We start from the raw sequence: 17930 nt of genomic DNA, 5'->3' as shown, positions 1-17930 counted from the left end.
GATATTGTGATATTGGCTCCAAGCTTGGGGAGTCGAGCTTTATTTTATAATTGGGCCCGGAAGAGAAAGTGGGATGACCTGGCACCACCATTGCCCACGGGGTTCTCTGGGTCAAGGGCTACAGGCTCTTGCCAAAGACATCAGCCACCAGAGTCTGAGTGGGACGGGTGAGGTCACTTCCAGAATCGGGATTACTCACTGGAGAGCATCACAGAGAGACCTGGCAGGAATGTCGCCAAGAAACTGCAAGGGATGGTGTGGACGTGTTAGGTGAGGCTGCCCTCTGGAGCTCAGGAGGTGGCAGCTGGCTCGGGCTCCTCACGCTTGTCCCAACTGGAGGCTTGCTGAGTGCTGGCTGCACAGTTTTGTGGTTTTCAGAAATGCACACTATTACCATCCTTTGCCTCATACCAACTGGCAGCCGAGAGCTAGAGAGGGATGCAGAATCTTCTGGCCCTCACCCGTCTTTCTGTTCTCCTCGCCTCTTCTTTCCCCACTGTTGGCATCTGCCAAGTTGGGGTGGGGGCCAAAGGCAGAGAGTCTGGGCCTTGAGAGCAAACTAACCAGCTCCGCTACCTATCTGCCAACCAGCTCAAAGGCGGACCATACTGCATTTTCAGTTGAGCTGATTAGTTGAGCTATTATGCTTTAACTGGCCACAGATTCACATCAGAGCCTTAGCAATCCTCAACTCGAAGCCTTAACTCAAACCATAGCAATTCTTGGCATAAGAAACGCAGTTGTGCAGGCATACCACGACAGACACGGGGGAGAATTCCCGTGCAAGTCTGACACTGCACCTTGTTCTTAGAGAATGAAATTAATTCCATGTTTCATTCAAAACCAAAATTAAATCCAGTGGAGAAGGCATTATATGTTTTTGGTGCAATATCTCTTGTTAAAACTTAAAAAATATCACCTAAGCATTATAATGCCATTGTTCTCTGTACATAGCTATTTGAAAATAAAAAATTTCAATTTCTTATTTAAAACAAGATGTAAAAATGGCAATAGACTAGAAGAAGAGTTCACAATTAATCACAAACTCTTGTTTTTAAAGAAAGCATGGCAATTCTCAGCACTATTGTAATCCTTAGTTGGAAAAACACCCCAATGATGTTGTTTCCAAGTGGAAGAAGCCAGGTTAGGACTCAGCTTCTTGGAACCTTGGCCAATGTGACAAAGTGGGCCAGGGGAGCCTGGATGGTTGTGGAAAAGTTCATCCTCTTTGCAGAAAAACACCTGAGATAGAGCTCAGGCAATGTCATCTTTGAAGATGAAGGTCTGTGGGTTCATAATTAAAGCCACACAAAATATTAATGATGGATGAATTAAACACTGTTGAATTAGGGGGAAAAATCCAGTAAGAAATTTAAACAAACATACTGATAAGTGATGAGCAAAACAACATCGCCATGTGGACTCTTAATATTTGACGTCACTCGGAGTTTTGACTCCTCTTGACTCATACTTTTGCAGAATCTGGGGTTTACAGACTCTCAGAGACGGAGCCAACTGCCGTGTAATGCTGATCACCAATTTCTCAATAGCTTCTCATCCCCAAAATTTTAAAGGGCAAAACTAGTTTTAAATTAATATCTATTACAGACTTGTAATAAGTCTGTAAAGGTGTAAATCTGGAAGTTGTAAAAAGTTACCCAAAGGCAGCTTTGGGGGCAGGTGGAGGACCCAGAGTTTTGCTTGGTTTAGAATCTGAGATTTCCATGTGAAGGGTTGGTGGGAAGTCTCAGTCCTTCATCTTGATGATGGCAAGAGATGATGTGCCAAGTGTCTTAGAAAAGCTTTAAACTTTTTTTTTTTTTGCTTCAAACAGATTGCTCCATTTTTTCCTCCACTTGGTGCATTTCATCCTATTATTAAAAAAACAATTCCAATCCTAAAAATAAAATCCCAACACAAGGTTTCCTAATGGACTAGTCCCTTTTGTGATGGTAGCTTTATACTAGGTAAAAGCTTTTCTCCCATCATTATCCCTTCCCTTAATCCCAGTATGAGTCCCCACTTGTCTGCTCAATTTGGGTTTCAGATTTCCTTGTCCATGGGACCCACCCCATCTTCCTTATTCCATCCATTCACTCATCTATCCATTGTCTAGCATATGCTAGGATGACTTAGAGATAAGTCAAGGACTTCGGTTTGGTGAGTTTTTCTTTCTGAATTTTCGCCTCAGGTACTAAAATTATAGTACTTTAGCATCGGCTGACATTTTCTGCTCTTTTCTACGTAGTTTTCCCTGGCAAGCACCTCCATCCTACATCCTCTCTGGTCTTGCTTCACCCTAACATATCATTTTGTGTCTAGCTGGATTCTTGGAAGGAGTCCTGGAGTAGGAATTGAGAGGTACTAGTTCTGATGAGAATGGACTTCAACCATAAGCTTCTCAAATTGTCTCACTTATTAGAAGGGGAGCGGGACTAGCTCAGTGACTCTCTCCCTTATCTGCACATTGGAATTGCTGGGGAGCTTGACAAAACACTGATAGTAGAGTCTGATGTCATTGGTTTGGGATATGGGAGCTTTAAAAGTCTTCTTGATGATTCTAACATGCCAGCAAGTTTGAGAACCACTGGACTGAATTCAATCCCACTTCCTTACCCTGTAAAACAAGGACATGTGTCATAGTGAGATGGCTTGGAGTTTGGAGTTCGACAGATCAGATTCTAATTCCAGCCAGCTATCCCACCCTGGGGAAGATTATTTCACCTTTCCAAGCCTTAATTCCATTATGAAATTTATGGAGATCAACAATACCTACCTTGCCAAATCCGAAGATTAAGCAAGATCATGGCACACGAAAGACACTTAGGGAAAGGTAATCTTTATCTTCACTTGCATCTAAAACAGTTCTTACCTCTGACTTCCTTATTTCTGCCAGTGGTGCCATCACGGCCTCAGTTCTTGGGCTCAACAAGTGCTTGCTGAGTGAGTGATGGATGGTGGATCTGACCCTCCTCACTTACGAATAAGTGGGGAAGGTTTAATTTCATTCACTCTTACCGATGTTCTCAAGTCTTTAAAGTGTCCGCAGACCAGCAGCCTCAACATCCCTGGGAACTTTTTTAGAAATGAAGAATCTCAGCCCCACTCAGCCTGCTGGAATCAGAATCTGCATTTTAACCAGGTCCCCAGGGGACTTGCATGCACATTAAAGTTTTGGAAGCACCCTCTCAAACATCCCTGTCCTTGAGACTCAGTGAAAAGGGATGGATTCAACCCCCCCCCGCCCCCCACCCCCGAGCGGCGACCGTTTACGAATTCCAACGTCTTGGTTGGAGACGCCATGGAGAGCCCAAGTGAGTCATTGTGCCGGTCCAGCTGGCAGCATGGAGCATGCTGTCACAGGCTGGGCCACGCCGCTGGAAGGCAGCATTCCAGGAGAAGCTTCATCATCCCATTAGACTCCATCAGGCCACTCCATCAAGCCTCACCCTCTGCCTGGTGTCGATTGCTTCACATGGGCTTGGTGAGTGCCTCGAGGCCCGCAGTCACCGCAGAGAGATTATCACAGGTCACGAGAGGGGGAAGCTTGCACGCACAGGGGCAGGTTCCTCCTGCCTGGGGAGCCCAGTAGCGGCACCTGTGGTCCGGCCAGAGGCCACTGCATCCTGCCCACCCACAGGACGAACACCCCCACACTGCCAGAGCAGCGCCCACCCCCCAGGGCTCAGGATCTTCCCCGAGCTGTTTCCTTGGGGGCCCCCACCACTTGGTTCTCCATCTGGGATTCCTTGGCTTTTTTACCCTGGGGGTCCTGCAGTAATTCCCCCACCCCACCCTGGTATACAACTGCTTTGGCTGAAAGGCAAAAACACCCGTGTGGAACTGTACTTTTTATAGCCTACCCTACCCAGTAGACATGTTGAATACACTTTACAAACTATACCTGCCTTCCCGTTTGCTATCCCTCCTACGCGGGGGCAGGGGCAGCTACATTGTCCTTCACTGGGACTCATTGTCTGAGAGAAGGTGACTCTCAGGCCAGGACTACAGTCACAGCACACATCTCCCAGAGTGTTTCTCTTTCTCTCACAGCATTGACCATTTTCTGTAATTACACAATCACGTGAGCTTTTGCTCCATTGAGTTTGCCCACTAGACTGCAAGCTTCCTGAGGGCAGAGTCTGGGCTATGTTGTTCGCTGCTGTAGCCCCAGTTTTGAGCTCAGTGTCTGGGTCATAGAGATCCTCAATAGCTCTTCATTGAGTATATGGATGAATAAATGGGTGAATGAGCCCGTGACCGTGGGGACTTGACGGGCTGGGGTGAGTTCTTGTATGGTACTGAGATAGTTTTGTGTCAAATACAGCCCTCAGAGTGGCATCCTGCATTATGACTGGGACATGTAGTCCAGGGGGCAGGGCCCCTGCCCTCTGGAACACACATGGATGGCCCTTATTCATTTGCTTCTGCCACAGGTCAACCAGCCATAGGCACCAAGCACCCAGCACTCTAGCTTACAGGTCAGCCTTTCTGGTCAGAGGCTCTGGCTTGACTCTAGGACTGTCTTAAAATCGGGGAGGATTGAGCCCCATCTCCAGGCATGCAGGCTGGCCAGTTCTTGGGTCACTGAGTCATCCTGAGGAGGGGTGAGCCGAAAGGAAGCCTGCACCCTCGGGGTCTCCATGGTGGAGATTGTGATATAAGACATCCCCAATCCCAGCTATCAACCTGGGCTCACCCTAAACCCAGGAGGCCTGGGCTCTCCAAAGATTGGGGGTGGGGCATGGCTGACTCCTCCTTTCTCTACATCCCAGGACTGAGGCTGTATACTCATGACGCCTTGCCCATTCGCTGCTCTCCTGCTGACCTCAGACTTAGCATTCTCTCAGGCTGTAGGCCATGCTCTGAGGCACCCCCCTCTCTCTAGTTATCTGCCATTTATTCATCCCCAATTTCCCATCCTACCGTACGAAGGTAAGTCCTCATGACTGTAGTGGATGGCACAAAGTATAAGATGGTTCTCACATCTGGTGCAGCGGTAAGACACAGGAGAGCATTAGTGTCAGGTTCAAGGCTGTATGTGATCACTGGTCATGCTATGAGCAGAAAGGAACTTTTCCTTCAGCACAGAAGGGATGTGTAATATCATTAACCCACAAGAAAGCCCATCATGCAGTCTTCCAGGGAGGGACAAGATGCCTGTCAAGTTTAATCAAGAACTGGCAGCTTTTAGGGCTCTCTTAAATGATACAAGATGATGTGCAATGAAGTGTTAAATTGCGAGCAGACACAGCTTAGAGCTAGAAGACTTTGGATACTATCAGTGGTGTCTGGAGTAGGCAGACGGGGCTTTACTGAAGGTAGGGGCCTCATAGGGCCCTTGACATCTGAGCAGCGTTTGGTGAAGGCAGGAAAAGACGGAACAGCCTTTCAGGAAGAAACCTGAGAGTCAGCCGAGAGAAACATGGCGTGTTGGTGGGCTGCAAACAGCCTCACGATTGCACGGGAGGGTGCGTGCTGTGGGTCACAGGTCCACCCCCACTCGGGTCCCCAAGGAAGGCAGTGCTCCATCTGTGCAAGGTATCCAGACTGACGGTGTCCTCTGACATGGGCTTCCCCCGATAGGATACACTAGCCAGGCATTGAATCCCTTCTGAAGGACTCCTCATCAGAAGGACAGATGAGAAAAATGCTACGTTATAGAAGAAAAGATGGGCCTATGAACCCCTCTGGCCATTTCAAATAGCAAAATTATGCTCTAAGCTCTAAAGATGGGCAATATGAACTAGAGTATATTGGGGTCCCTTGTGTAAAGAATTTAAGTGATAACTATAAGTAACTGTAAGCAAACAAGACACATAGTTTTATTTGCCTTTTTAAAATTTGGGAGAAGTAAGAAAAATCTGATTTCTGTTTCCTCTGCGTTTATTTCTGTGATTCTCTGTAATGACAGGAGGTTTCGAAAACTTTCTACAGATCAGAAAGCTCCTTAAATGTGGTGGCTGCTTGAGAGCTTCCGCTGGTGAGGACGTTTCTCTCACCAAGAAGCAGTTTTCAACGTTTTTTTTTTTTTAATTTATTTTTGGGACAGAGAGAGACAGAGCATGAACGGGGGAGGGGCAGAGAGAGAGGGAGACACAGAATCGGAAACAGGCTCCAGGCTCCGAGCCATCAGCCCAGAGCCCAACGCGGGGCTCGAACTCACGGACCGCGAGATCGTGACCTGGCCGAAGTCGGACGCTTAACCGACTGCGCCACCCAGGCGCCCCAAGAAGCAGTTTTAAAAGCAGAGCTGACTTGGAATTTCTATCTGTTGCCCCTCTTCTCCCCATCCGGCTAATATCCCCAATTCTGCCTGCTTTCAGATCAAAGCTACCAGCAAGTAAGAAATGATAGCTGTCACCTTAAGAAAGTCACAAAAATATCTGTCAAGTCATTAGGATTAAAAAAAAGTTCTTTATAACTTGGGGCTTCTTTGGAAACAGGGCTGTTGGACCAGGCTCTCTAAGCCTCTGCCAGCCCTAACCCTCTCCAGCTGGGGGGTTTCTTACAGAACTGCTAACAAGGAGGACATTTTTCCTGCCAGAGAAGCTGACATCCCAGACTTACAGGGAGAGGGACTGAGGCACTGGAATTCACCATACGAGAGTTGTAGAGGTGGCGTTGAGGCCTTAGGGAAAGATGGGGTCAACTTGTTCATTGACTAGGTTTGCAGACAGTGTCCAAAGCCAGACAGATGAAGAGATGTAGCTCTAATGTAATAGGAGACGAGGAGCCATTGAAGGTGTGTGGAAAGAACAGCGTGATGATTAAAGCCACATTTAGGGAGGGTCGGCCGGGAGTGCTTCACGGAGCCTGAAGGCCCAAGCTAGGGAGGCTGGCGGGAGTTCACAGGGCCTGAACCTGAAGCAGGGCAGGGTCAACGGGAAAAGGCTGCACATATGAGATAGTCTGGAAGGCAGAAGGGACACAGATAGGCACGGGGTGAAGGTTGAATCAATCAAAAATGGCGTCCAGTGTTGGCAAGGATGTGGAGCAGCCAGAACTCACATCCGCTGCTGGAAGAAATGTACCTATAACTGCTTTAGGGAACTGCCTGGCGGTCTCTGCTAGAGCAGGCATCTGCACTGCCCAGCAATTCCTTCCCAGCAACATGCACAGACGAAAGACGTGCATCCATCACACCAAAAGACACGCACCACAAAGTTCGGTACAGTACGGCTCGTAACAGCCCCAGATAGGAACTAGCCCGATGGTTCATCAGTGGTAGAGAGGATAAATAATGATCTATTTGTGCCTCAAGAGAATGAGTGCCTGACAACTCCGGGCCATGGTAGGGATTCATCTCACAGCATTGAGCAAAAGAAGCAAAACACGAAAGAATAATAATAGATTGTGTAATTCCATTTACGCAAGGTTTGAAACAGGCTAACCTGAGAGAAATCTGTATGTCAGCCACCACTGGAAGGGGAACAGGAAGGTCTTCTGGGGGCAGATGACGTTCTGTGTCTCGATCAACATGCTGGTTACCGGGGTGTGTTAGTTTGTGAAAATCCACCAAGCTGTATACTAACGATATGTGCACTTCAAGGGAAGTCTATTACTCTTGTTTTTTTAATGTTTATTATTTATTTTGAGAGATTGAGAGAGAGAGAATTCCAAGCAGGTCTTATGTTTTCAGCACAGAGCCTGATGCAGGGCTCAATCCCACAAACTGTGAGATCATTACCTGAGCCAAAGTCGAGAGTCAGACGCTTAACTGACTGAGCCACCCAGATGCCCCAATAAGTCTATTGCTCTTTAATAGCAATTTTGAAATGACAATCTGAGGTAGAGTAAAGGCAGGTAAGGTCCATTTTGTGGCAGGGAGCTTGAGATGTCTAGACAGGTCGGTGGAAATGCCCAGGATGCAGTTGGAGTTGGAAGACTGGTCTGGGCAAGAGTGCAGGTCTGGAGACACTGAACTTGGGGCTTGTTTACCCAGAGGTGATGGGGAAGATGAGAGCCTAGTGGCTATTGGGGGCTGTTGGAACCAGCATCAGGCCCCGTGAGAAGGTGCAGGGAGGGTGAGGAGTGAGCAGAGCCGTTCATCAGAAGTCACTCAGCACAGGGGTGCCTGGGTGGCTCAGTCGGTTAAGCGTCCGACTTCAGCTCAGGTCACGATCTCGCGGTCCGTGAGTTCGAGCCCCACGTCAGGCTCTGGGCTGATGGCTCAGAGCCTGGAGCCTGCTTCCGATTCTGTGTCTCCCTCTCTCTCTGCCCCTCCCCTGTTCATGCTCTGTCTCTCTCTGTCTCAAAAATAAATAAACGTTAAAAAAAAAAAAAAAAAGAAGAAGCCACTCAGCACTTCACTGTGCTGGGACCCGCTGCTTGGCTCTGTCCTTTGGGACTTCTACTTTTCTGGGGTGGAGGGCGGATGCTTCTTCATCCCTGCAGGTGGCATCGCCTTTTATTAAAAGGCGAGGAAACAGAGGGGTGGTGAGGCAAACTGTTCGGGGCTGGTGGGCGGTAGAGCCAGGAGCCAGCCATGCCATCCACCTCCAAGGCACGTGGTACCTTTGACACTGTGGCTGCCGTTAACACAGGGCATCAAGCCGCCTGGGCAGGTGGACAAGCCCCACAGAAGACCCTTGAAGGTCAGCCTGAGGGCGTAGTAGGCGACATGCTGCCCGGCACTCCTCCCTGGAACACAGGGGCCTCTCGAGAGAAGAGGAATGTGCTGGAATACGGGCACACACAGAACAGCCACCTAGGCTCATTGTCCCACTTGTGGGCTGCTGGGCCTGTGCTTTTCCTGTAAGCACGTTAGGTCAGAAGGTCAGGGTACCATTCTAACCCCTATGTGATGCTGGGGGCCAAGGCAATATGTCGATAACAGAGCCAGTACACTTCCTCTAATGGAAAATACCAGGGCAGTGGGACTACCAAACACGCCAATGGGAAACATCAAGACAGCTGCAGAAATGCAGAAGAAAAATGTATATTAAGACATTACACACACACACACCAAGGTCCCCACCACAGACTCTTAACCATACACGGAAGGGCAGGAGGGGCAAAGTAGCTGGTTGGGGCAAGCTGAAGTCCCTTCACTAAGGCTCCTCTACCTATTTTCAGGACGCCCCTCTGAAATGGGGTGCTCCTCCACCCCTCTGCCCACCGGCTCTGTGATGTGGGGTGCTCTTCCGCCCCCCCCCCCGCCTCCATCCTTAACTCTCATTGCTCCTCAGTGGGATGTCACATGGGTGTGTCCGTTCCCCCAGGGTGGAAGTGCCCAGGACAAGTGGTCCTCATTCCCACCTCAGTGCCTTTCCCTATGCTATTACTTCTAGAAAGATGTTCTCAGGAGTCAGATGGATCGAAATCCTGGTTCTGGGGCTTCTGAGCATGATAGATTGAAGATTTGGGACAAGTCCTGTTAGCTCTCCTCAGCTCCCTCTTCTTTCAGATAGGATGACACTCTCAATGGTCTCCCTGGGGGGTGGTATATGGGAAGTCCCTGGCAGAGATGGGCACAGAGTTGGTAGGTGACCAACAGCAGCTGCTCACGACCTCACTTCCATTAACTTATCCTGGAATGTCCTTATAGTCAACGTGAGCTTGTTCTTCAAACGTCATTAGTGGTTTCACTCAATTAGATGATGTACCTGCTGCCCCTGATCCTGGGTCAGCTCTAAAGCTCAGGAGTGCCCACTGTGGGGTGCAGGTTAGCTGAGGGCCTGGGTGTTGCGCTGCAAAGGGACACAGTGCCTCCAGATCCTCAGAGTGGCTTCTTCGGGGGCGTCTGGCTTCTGTACCTTCTAAAATATCTTGGAAAAGCAAGTATCTGCTTGCATATTTGAAATTTGATGGGTCATTTTTGAAATTATGAGTTTAAATAGAAATGCACTTTTAAATACAATTGTTGAGGGCTTCTGGAGGCTGCTAACATTCTGTTTCTTGATCACATGAGTATGTTCACTTATCAGAAATTCGTTTACAAAGTATTCACTTATGATTGTCTCACTTTTCTGGATATATGTTAAAAATAGATTTGTTGTAGGGGCACCTGGGTGGCTCAGTCGGTTGAGCATCTGACTTTGACTCAGGTCATGATCTCACAGTTCATGGGTTTGAGCCCCACATTGGGCTCTGTGCTGACACCACTTAGCCTGCTTGGGATTCTCTGTCTCCCTCTCTCTCTGCCCCTCCCCCTCTCATGCTCTCTCTCAAAAATACATAAAACATTAAAAAAAAATATTTGTTGTAGGCTTTCTGAGCTCTGCCACTTGACCTCATAGCAGGCATCCCAGACTGAAATGGAGTGACTGCTGGCTTGGCATGAGGGCATTGAGTCAGAGCCTAAGATCCGTGGAGGGGTCAATTTTAAGGCCACCTCTGGTGGGCAAAGAGATCCCATTAGCCTGTTTGTTACAACGCAGATAAAAAATGTCGGAGTTGAGGTACCATGGAAATGTTGAGGAAGGAAACTTAACTTTGCCTTAAGAATCAAAGAACTCCTCTCAAAAGATGCCAGTGACACTTGGACTGGGTATGGAAGACTGAATAGGAATATTTCTGGTTGGAAAAGGGAAGAAAACGATGATGAGAGTAGTATGAACAAAGACAGAGTAAAATAAGGCTCATTGTGTCTGAGGCTCAGGAAGTATCCTAATGCGGAAGAGCTTAGTGAGTATGTGTGTATGTGTGTATGCGTGTGTATGTGTGTGTGTGTGTATGTGTGTGTGGCTGGTGAGAAATGAGGCTAAAGATGTAAGGACACCCTCTAAGGCCTGTGAAGCACTTTCTCAGAACTGTCTGGAGAGCTGGGGGGCAGAGGCTGACAGGTACCTGGGACCAAGATGGCTCTTCTCTTTTCCTCCTTTCTTTTCCCCAGCTTCACTGCCCACCGGTTTAGTCAAAACGAAACTTAGATTTGTTCATTATGAAATTAATTATAAATAATAATAAAATAAGTACTTTTATAAGCATTTTATAAAATTCATTTTTCTGTCACTTGCACACCTACAAAAACTTAACGGGTTTTAGCAAATAACAATATCTCTAAAACACAATCACAGTGTACCTAAGTCTAAGGTCAAGTTCCTGAACCCATCCTTTCGAGAAGTCCTAGCTCATGAGGGTCTCTGAAGTGGGGTGTATCCACTGAACATCAAGTTCTAGCATTCACGCGGGCTGGGGAGAGGGCAGGCCACGCACACCTACCTCATTGCAGAGATGATCCAAAATTTCAGAACTGAGTATTCCTTATTTGGCTCTATTAAGTTCATGCTCCTAAAGCATAATAAAGTTAAGAAATACACGTTTTGGCCACTCAAGCTTCTGGTTTCCTAGCAGAAAATCACTGCCTGTGGTAGAACAGTAGTAGCCAGGAGCTGATGGAGGAGCGTTACCGCAGTCATCTCCTTTCACTGTTGAAAGCACAGCAATAGCCAAGTTCGTATTTTTCCTTGTTAGGAGGAGAAACTTGGGCTCAGAGGCATTAGACAAACTCTCCAGGACTCTCAAGTAATAAGTGCTTTTTGCTTTTTAGCAGTCGTGCACCCTCCTGTGGCCTGACATCCTTTGGAGAACCGGTAAGGTGAGGGACGGCCTGAGATTGGGAGACCATCCTGAGTGGAGAGCCTGCCTTGGAAGGGGAGGGCGGCTTGGCTTTGGAGATGCTCTGGTGCCCTCTGGTGAGAATCTGGAGGTATCACAGGGCAAGGAGTACTTCGTGTGTTGAAGTTCAGTGATCATACCCACACATGGGATGAGTCAGCGTGAGAAAGGGCACAGAGGTGGGCAGCGAAGCTGGGGAAGAGAAAGGAAGACGAGACAGGAAGAGCCATCTTAGTCCTGGGTGCCTGTCAACCTCTGCCCCCCATCTCTCCCCAGACAGCTTGTCTCTCTCCTTTAATCCAAGGATGAGCAGTGGTTCTCAAGCCTTGGTGTGAACAAGAATCACAAGAGCTGGGAAGGCAGCATCTGGGCTCCAGCTGCAGAGTTCTGATTACTAGGTCTGAAGGGGCCACAGTGATCTGCATTTTTAAACTCCATTCAGGTGATTCTATGCAGGTGGTTCTTGGACCACCTCGATTTTCAAAAAACCTTACTGTTTAATATTAATATTAATCTTAAAAGTAGATTAAAGTTTATCTAGGGCTGGAGGGCTTGGGGAGAAATGGAGAGTGATTGCTAATTGGTACAGGGTTTCTTTGGGGTCAATGACGATGTTCTAAAATTGATGGTGGTGATGTTTGCACAATTCCATGGAACTGCATACTTAAGTGGATGAATTGTCTGATAAAATGTGAATTTCATCTCAACAAAAGTGTTATAGAAAAATTCTTATAAATTCCTTCCACCATAGAAGCCATGGGAAAATCACAAGAATTGGGTATGAAAAGAAATCTTTATTTTTAAATTGCACCTTCCCACTAAAAGAAGAACTATTAGCTGCCCGAGCTGAAACGGTGGTAAGGACTTACAGTTTTTGAAAATATATTCTTGGAGAAAAGACAGGCGAAAAGTTCTCCTTGGACTAAGTCTATTAACATGCCCAGTACCATTTAAGGCAGCTTAGCTGACACTATTAACAGTATTTCACCTTACAGTTTCCAAAACGTGTAAACATGTGTTTACAGTAACCTCTGAGGCAGGCAAGCCAGGGATTATAATCTCCATTTTACTGGTGAGAAAACAGGTTCAAGACAGGAAATATCTTGCTCAGGGCCACGATTAGGAAGAAAAGGGACATGGGCTTGAGGTTTTTGGATTCCATGTCTGTTTACACTACTGTGGCTTCTTTCCATTGTCAATAACTGTCCTCTACCCCGAGAGGTCTCCGTGCACTTTATGATGGTCAAAAGCTGAGTCTCCTTTGTTTACTTTCCTTGGCCAGAAGACCATAGCCAGGCTGATTGCTGTCATTGGTCCCTTGTCTGTCTTGCCCACCCTTAACAAACTAACATCTCCAAATGATCTCTGTCTTCAAGTCCCGCTCCTGCTCTAGAGCCTTCAAAGGCAGTCATGGGGGCTTGGGTGTGAATTGCAGCTGTGAGATTTACCAACTGGGTATCTGTGAAGATGCCACTTAATGTATTATATCTCTGGGCATTTGACCTGTAAAATGGGAATGAGATGTTCAACCGGACAGGACTTACAAGATGTAGCTGAGTTGTTACATAAAGTGCGGGGCTTAAGGCTGCGTCCATCCCACCCAGTTCTACTGGCTGACATTGTATCGCATCCAAGGGATTCTGCTTGTTCGCCAGGTTGTAGCAACCTCTTCCCCTTCCAAAAGATGTTTCAAGCACACAAGGGTCTGCATCACACAGCTTGGCAGCTGGTTAACTTCCAATGAGTTTTCTGGTGTCACCTTCTAAATGAAGGTGGATTGTCAGTGGATTACAGAATAAGGGTCAGAAAACGCTGGGGTTCTATTTTAAAAATCTAGACTTACTGAATCAAAATCTCTTGGGGGTGAAAAAAAATCTCTTATGGTAGACAAACCTTAAATCTGCATTTCCCATAAGCATACCCCCCAACCTACCTCCTCCCCCCATTCTTACATACACAACAGCTGGTGCCCAGTGAGCTAAATTCTAAGCAGGTAGAGACCAGGAGGGTTCCAGGGTCTTTGCTCCTACCACATCACTGAGCACACTTTTACGTACCTAACAGGTACTTATGTTAGTACTCGTGTGATTGAAAAGTAGGTACCGTGCTGAGCTGAAGAGTTCTCAAGCCCACCTGCAGCAGAAGCATCTGGAAGGCTTGTTCATATGGTTCGGCCATGCCCACCCTCAGAGTCTCTGAGTCAGTAGGTCCGGTGGCACCTGAGAATCTGCTTTTCTACCAAGTTTCCCCAATGATGCAGTGCTGCTTATCTGGGGACCACACAATGTCACCATAAAATTTGGCTGGGAGATCAGAAGCATCAGCATCACTCGGGCACTTGCAAATTTCAGCAGCTCAGACCCACCTGCGACTTACTGACACACAGCTGGCATTTACCTAAGACCCTCAGGAGATCTGGGTGCACATTCAAGTGCAGGAGGGGTCACGGTGTAGTTCCTTTGGACCTCGTGACAAACCTAGAAGGCAGCTTCCACTATTACTCCCATTTCGTAGGTGAGGAGATGGAGGCTGGCAGAGAGATGGCTCGATGCAGAGTCACGCAGCAGACATGGCCAGCAGCAGGGCTGGGACTGGAATCGGCTCTGCAGACACCCAGCCCTCACCCTTAACACTCAGACACTGTTTCCCTCTCCCCACGGAAGCCCTCCCAGCGCCTTCCTTCCTTCAGATAACAGTCCTATGAGCCCAAACAAGCGAATCAAGCTGCAAGGAAACCCTGCGCCCAGCCATGTACTTGAACCCAAGACTATGTTGTGTCCACATAATTATGAGATGAGGTCCCGGGCCTCAGAATTTGCCGCCTCGTTGAGGAAGTATGAGTATGAACTCATCCCGATGAAACTAGCAACAGCAGACTCCATAAAATTAGGTGTTAAGTCCCATGGTCAATCTCACATGTGATATTAAAATTATAGCTTGCTTAAAGAGTATGGAGGCTACTAAGAAATTTATGCCAGATCACGTCACTGGGTGTCTTCCTGGCTTGTTCCAGACCCTGCACCGTGGAGCCTGGGTATGCTGGGGCTTCAGAATGGCAGATGCCACCTCTCTCTGGGTTTCCCTCTTCCCTTGGGTATGTGCCTTCTCTTTGTGAGGTCCCTTTGTGTATATGGAGCTCATGTTGCTGTCTTCTGCTGTCACAGGGGAGGGAGGAATTAGAAAAGCAGAGGAGGAGCTTTGATGCTGTTGCCATGGGAGAGAGAGCGCCAGTCTCCAGCAAGAGCCCAGTGCAGAGCCAGCTACATAATCCACAGGGTCCAGTGCAAAAAGTATTAAGATTTTTGAGATAGCGATAGAATAGCATTAAACCAGATGTGAGGCCCATGTAACTGCATGGCTCCCAGAAGGCTAGCCCTGGTCCAGGGGGCTGGAAACAGGACAGACAGTACATCACTTTAACTTGCAAATAACCTGCCTGTCAGGGGACCCGGTGGTCTGTGGAGGTGAGGGAAGGAGGCAGGACCAGAGGATAGGAGATAGTGCGGGGGGCGGGGGGGGGGGGGAGTGCTGTGTATAGTTAGGTTTGCTCCAGGGCAACTGTATCTGCCACTCTCTGCCTGCACCCAGGGGAGAGGCCGAGGCCCAAGGATGGACGCGTCCCCACCCCTCTCTACAAGGGGCTCAGTCTGTTCCTGTTGAGGTCCTGGAGCCAAGGCCAAGGAGCCAAGGTGGGGACCCAGGAGAATGGGAAGCCGGCAGCCCAGGAATCGCACTGGGTCCTTCTGCCCCGGCCCCGGGGTTCCCCTTCCTTCCCCACCAGGTCCTCACCTCAGTCTTGGTTCCTGTGTTCTCTGTGAAGCTCTGCACCCGGGCTGCCGGAAACTAGCTGCGGGTCAATGTCTCTCTCCGTTCAGCAATCAGACGGGCCGAATGTAATCCTTTGTGGGGCCAGGAGCACAGCTGAAATGTGTCCAGCTCCAGAGGTTAAGAATTGCCAACTCTGACCCTGGGGATGGGGACACCTTCCTTTGCCAAAACAATGCTGCCTGGGGTTCCTCCCATCTAATAAGTCTTCAGAGAATCTTCCTGCTGCAGCTTCCCTGTACTTACTATCCTCAAGGGCGCTGGCTTGCCGCCCAGCACTGGTGGCCCCGAGCGTCCCTCTCTACCTCCACTGCAGGGGCGTCTGTCCTTGGCTGCACCCTTCGGGGAGCTTTGAAAACTACTCCTGCCTGTCCCCCCACCCCAACATCCTGTTGGAGCCGGTCTGGCCACCAGGATTTTTAAATTCTCTGCTGCCCAGTTTGCTCACCTCCACCCACATGACCCTCGTCGCCGCAGCTGCTCAGGCCACACTACAGGTGACACTTGCTCTCCAGCGGCGGATCCTCCTGACTCAGACTGACTCCTGGAGAAGCAAGTGCTGGGGAAAGGAGTGGGAACTACCTCTGTCTCTGTCCCATTCTGGCCCCACCTCCCGAGGGGAGGAGCCTCAGACCTCCACCCAAACGTGCCCGTTGTTTGCCGGCTTCCTGTTGTGGGACCACCTGGCCGCCCAGCACCTGCTCTCCCATATTTCTTTGTATTCTGCTTTTTCTCCATCTTCTTTATCTCTTGCTTCAAATGTCTCCCTGCTTCGGCTTTCTGCATGCAGGTCTCCAGGGAGCGCCTTTTCTATCCTGCCACCTCCTCACCTGTTTGTCCACCTGCGGCAGCAGCTGCTGCCAGCCCTACCTTCCAACCCCTCCCACTTTCTATCCCCGCCCTGGGTGGGGGGGGGGGTGCAGCCCTGGACCCCAGCCCTGGACCTGCTCACACAGCACACCTGCACGCTCACACAGCACACTTAGCACGCCTCTCCGCCCCGACCAGCCGCTGCCCCTGTGGCAGCACCAGGGAGACCCCCTTGCCTAGAGCAGCATTGTGAGCAGAGGTGCTGCTGACCCCGCTGCTTCCTTTCTAGGGCCTTGGCTGCGTGCTTTGCAGGTTTCCGGGGCCAATGCAAAACCTTGCTTGTCTGCTCAGCCTCCTGGGCCAGATGTTTCCTGTTTAGTGGTTTCATTTTTTTTTTAAATCTAGTCTCTTTTTGGGGTGCAGGGCTGGGCCCCAACAACACTGAGGAAGAGGCACACATCACTTCTGAGGATTCTCTGTGCCTCTCGCACATACCCCTCCTACCCTCCAGGCACCCAGGGCTTTTCGCTGCACCCTTGCTGGACCTACTGCTTCTTACCAAAACTCTCTGGGAACTGAGGATGGTGAGGGCTTAACAGCCTCTAGAAATGATTCTGATTGGAGACAGGTTGGACACAGACACTGTAGTTGTTTTTTCAATCCTGGATGCACAGTGGAATTGCACCAGGAGCTTTAAAAAATACCTGTTCCCAGGCCCCTGCTGACTTAAGTGGTCTGGGGTGGGACCTGGGCCTCAGAATCAGGTGATTCTCATCCAGTCGGGGCTAAGCACCCTTACGCAAGGATCTCAAAATCTGGACCTTGACCCAGCAGCATCTGTATGATCTGAGAGTTGCTAGAAGTTCAGATTTTTGCTACCACCCAAATCCACTAAATCAAAATCTTCAGGGTTGAGGGCCAGGGATCTGTGTTTTAATGACTACTGTAGATGATTCTTCTATGCACAAGAGTTTGCAAACCAGGGCATTATAACCTGCAAAGCAAGGGAAAGGGATGGCCAGAGGCAGCATCCTATTTCTGAGTCTACACCAGTGGTTTTCAAAGTGTGGTCCCTGGATCAACAACAGCATCACATGGGAGCTTGTTAGAAATGCACATTCTCAGGTCTGGCCCCAGACCTATTGTATCAGACACTCTGGGGGTTGGACCCAGCACTGTTTAACAAGTACTGTAGGTGAACCTGATGTGTGTTCAAGTTTGAGAGCTACTGGTCTGCCATCTACCTGCCTCACCCAAGACCATTACATGATTTGGGTCTAAACCATGGAGACTCTATAAGGAAAGGATGGTAGAAAAAACATTTGTAGAGGCTTGAAGTTATTACCGATCAAATGATGATATACTTCTGGTCAGATGGTGTGTACTATTCTGCAGAGTTCCTTCTCTGAGGACTATGCAGGGAGTATATGTTGGGAAGGAGTTTCGGAGGCAAGATTCAGGCAGCTGGCCCGCCTGAGATTCTGTGTGTCCGTTATGTGTATGTGGTTCTATGTGTGAAACAGATCACAAGATCCAGCTGGAATGAGCGAGTGGGCTCTGTAGAGGGAGACAGAGCGGGGAGAGGAGGTGTTTCTATTAATCAATCATTTCCCAGGACCAATATGTGCCTATCAGTGGCTAGTTCTCTGAAGGAAAGACACGAAACCCAAAAACAATTGCATGTGTGTATATATAGATGTACTTACATATGTGAGTATATTAGTATGTGGGAT

The 17930-nt window shown here is 48.7% G+C and overlaps 1 protein-coding gene across 3 annotated transcripts in view; it reads right to left on the bottom strand.

The window, feature by feature from the left end:
• The window catches only part of LOC102954256 (urea transporter 1), a 53525-nt gene extending 37541 nt beyond the window's left edge, over positions 1-15984 (bottom strand). Inside the window, exons 1-3 of one of the 3 annotated variants that reach the window (XM_042962124.1) lie at positions 15836-15984; positions 15352-15483; positions 11167-11754 (exon numbers count right to left, since the gene is read on the bottom strand). In XM_042962124.1, the coding sequence (XP_042818058.1) occupies positions 11167-11231 (65 nt within the window). In that variant the 5' untranslated portion in view covers positions 11232-11754; positions 15352-15483; positions 15836-15984. Of the gene's footprint in view, positions 1-11166; positions 11755-15351; positions 15797-15835 lie in introns of those variants that run through there. The other 2 variants (XM_042962126.1, XM_042962127.1) reach the window with 2 other exon arrangements.
• Positions 15985-17930: the final 1946 nt, after the last annotated feature.

Source organism: Panthera tigris, chromosome D3 (genome assembly GCF_018350195.1).
Source record: "Panthera tigris isolate Pti1 chromosome D3, P.tigris_Pti1_mat1.1, whole genome shotgun sequence".
In the NCBI taxonomy this organism is placed as follows: domain Eukaryota; kingdom Metazoa; phylum Chordata; class Mammalia; order Carnivora; family Felidae; genus Panthera; species Panthera tigris.
Note: the sequence above shows the minus strand (reverse complement) of the source record. Positions and strands in the feature narration are given on the sequence as shown.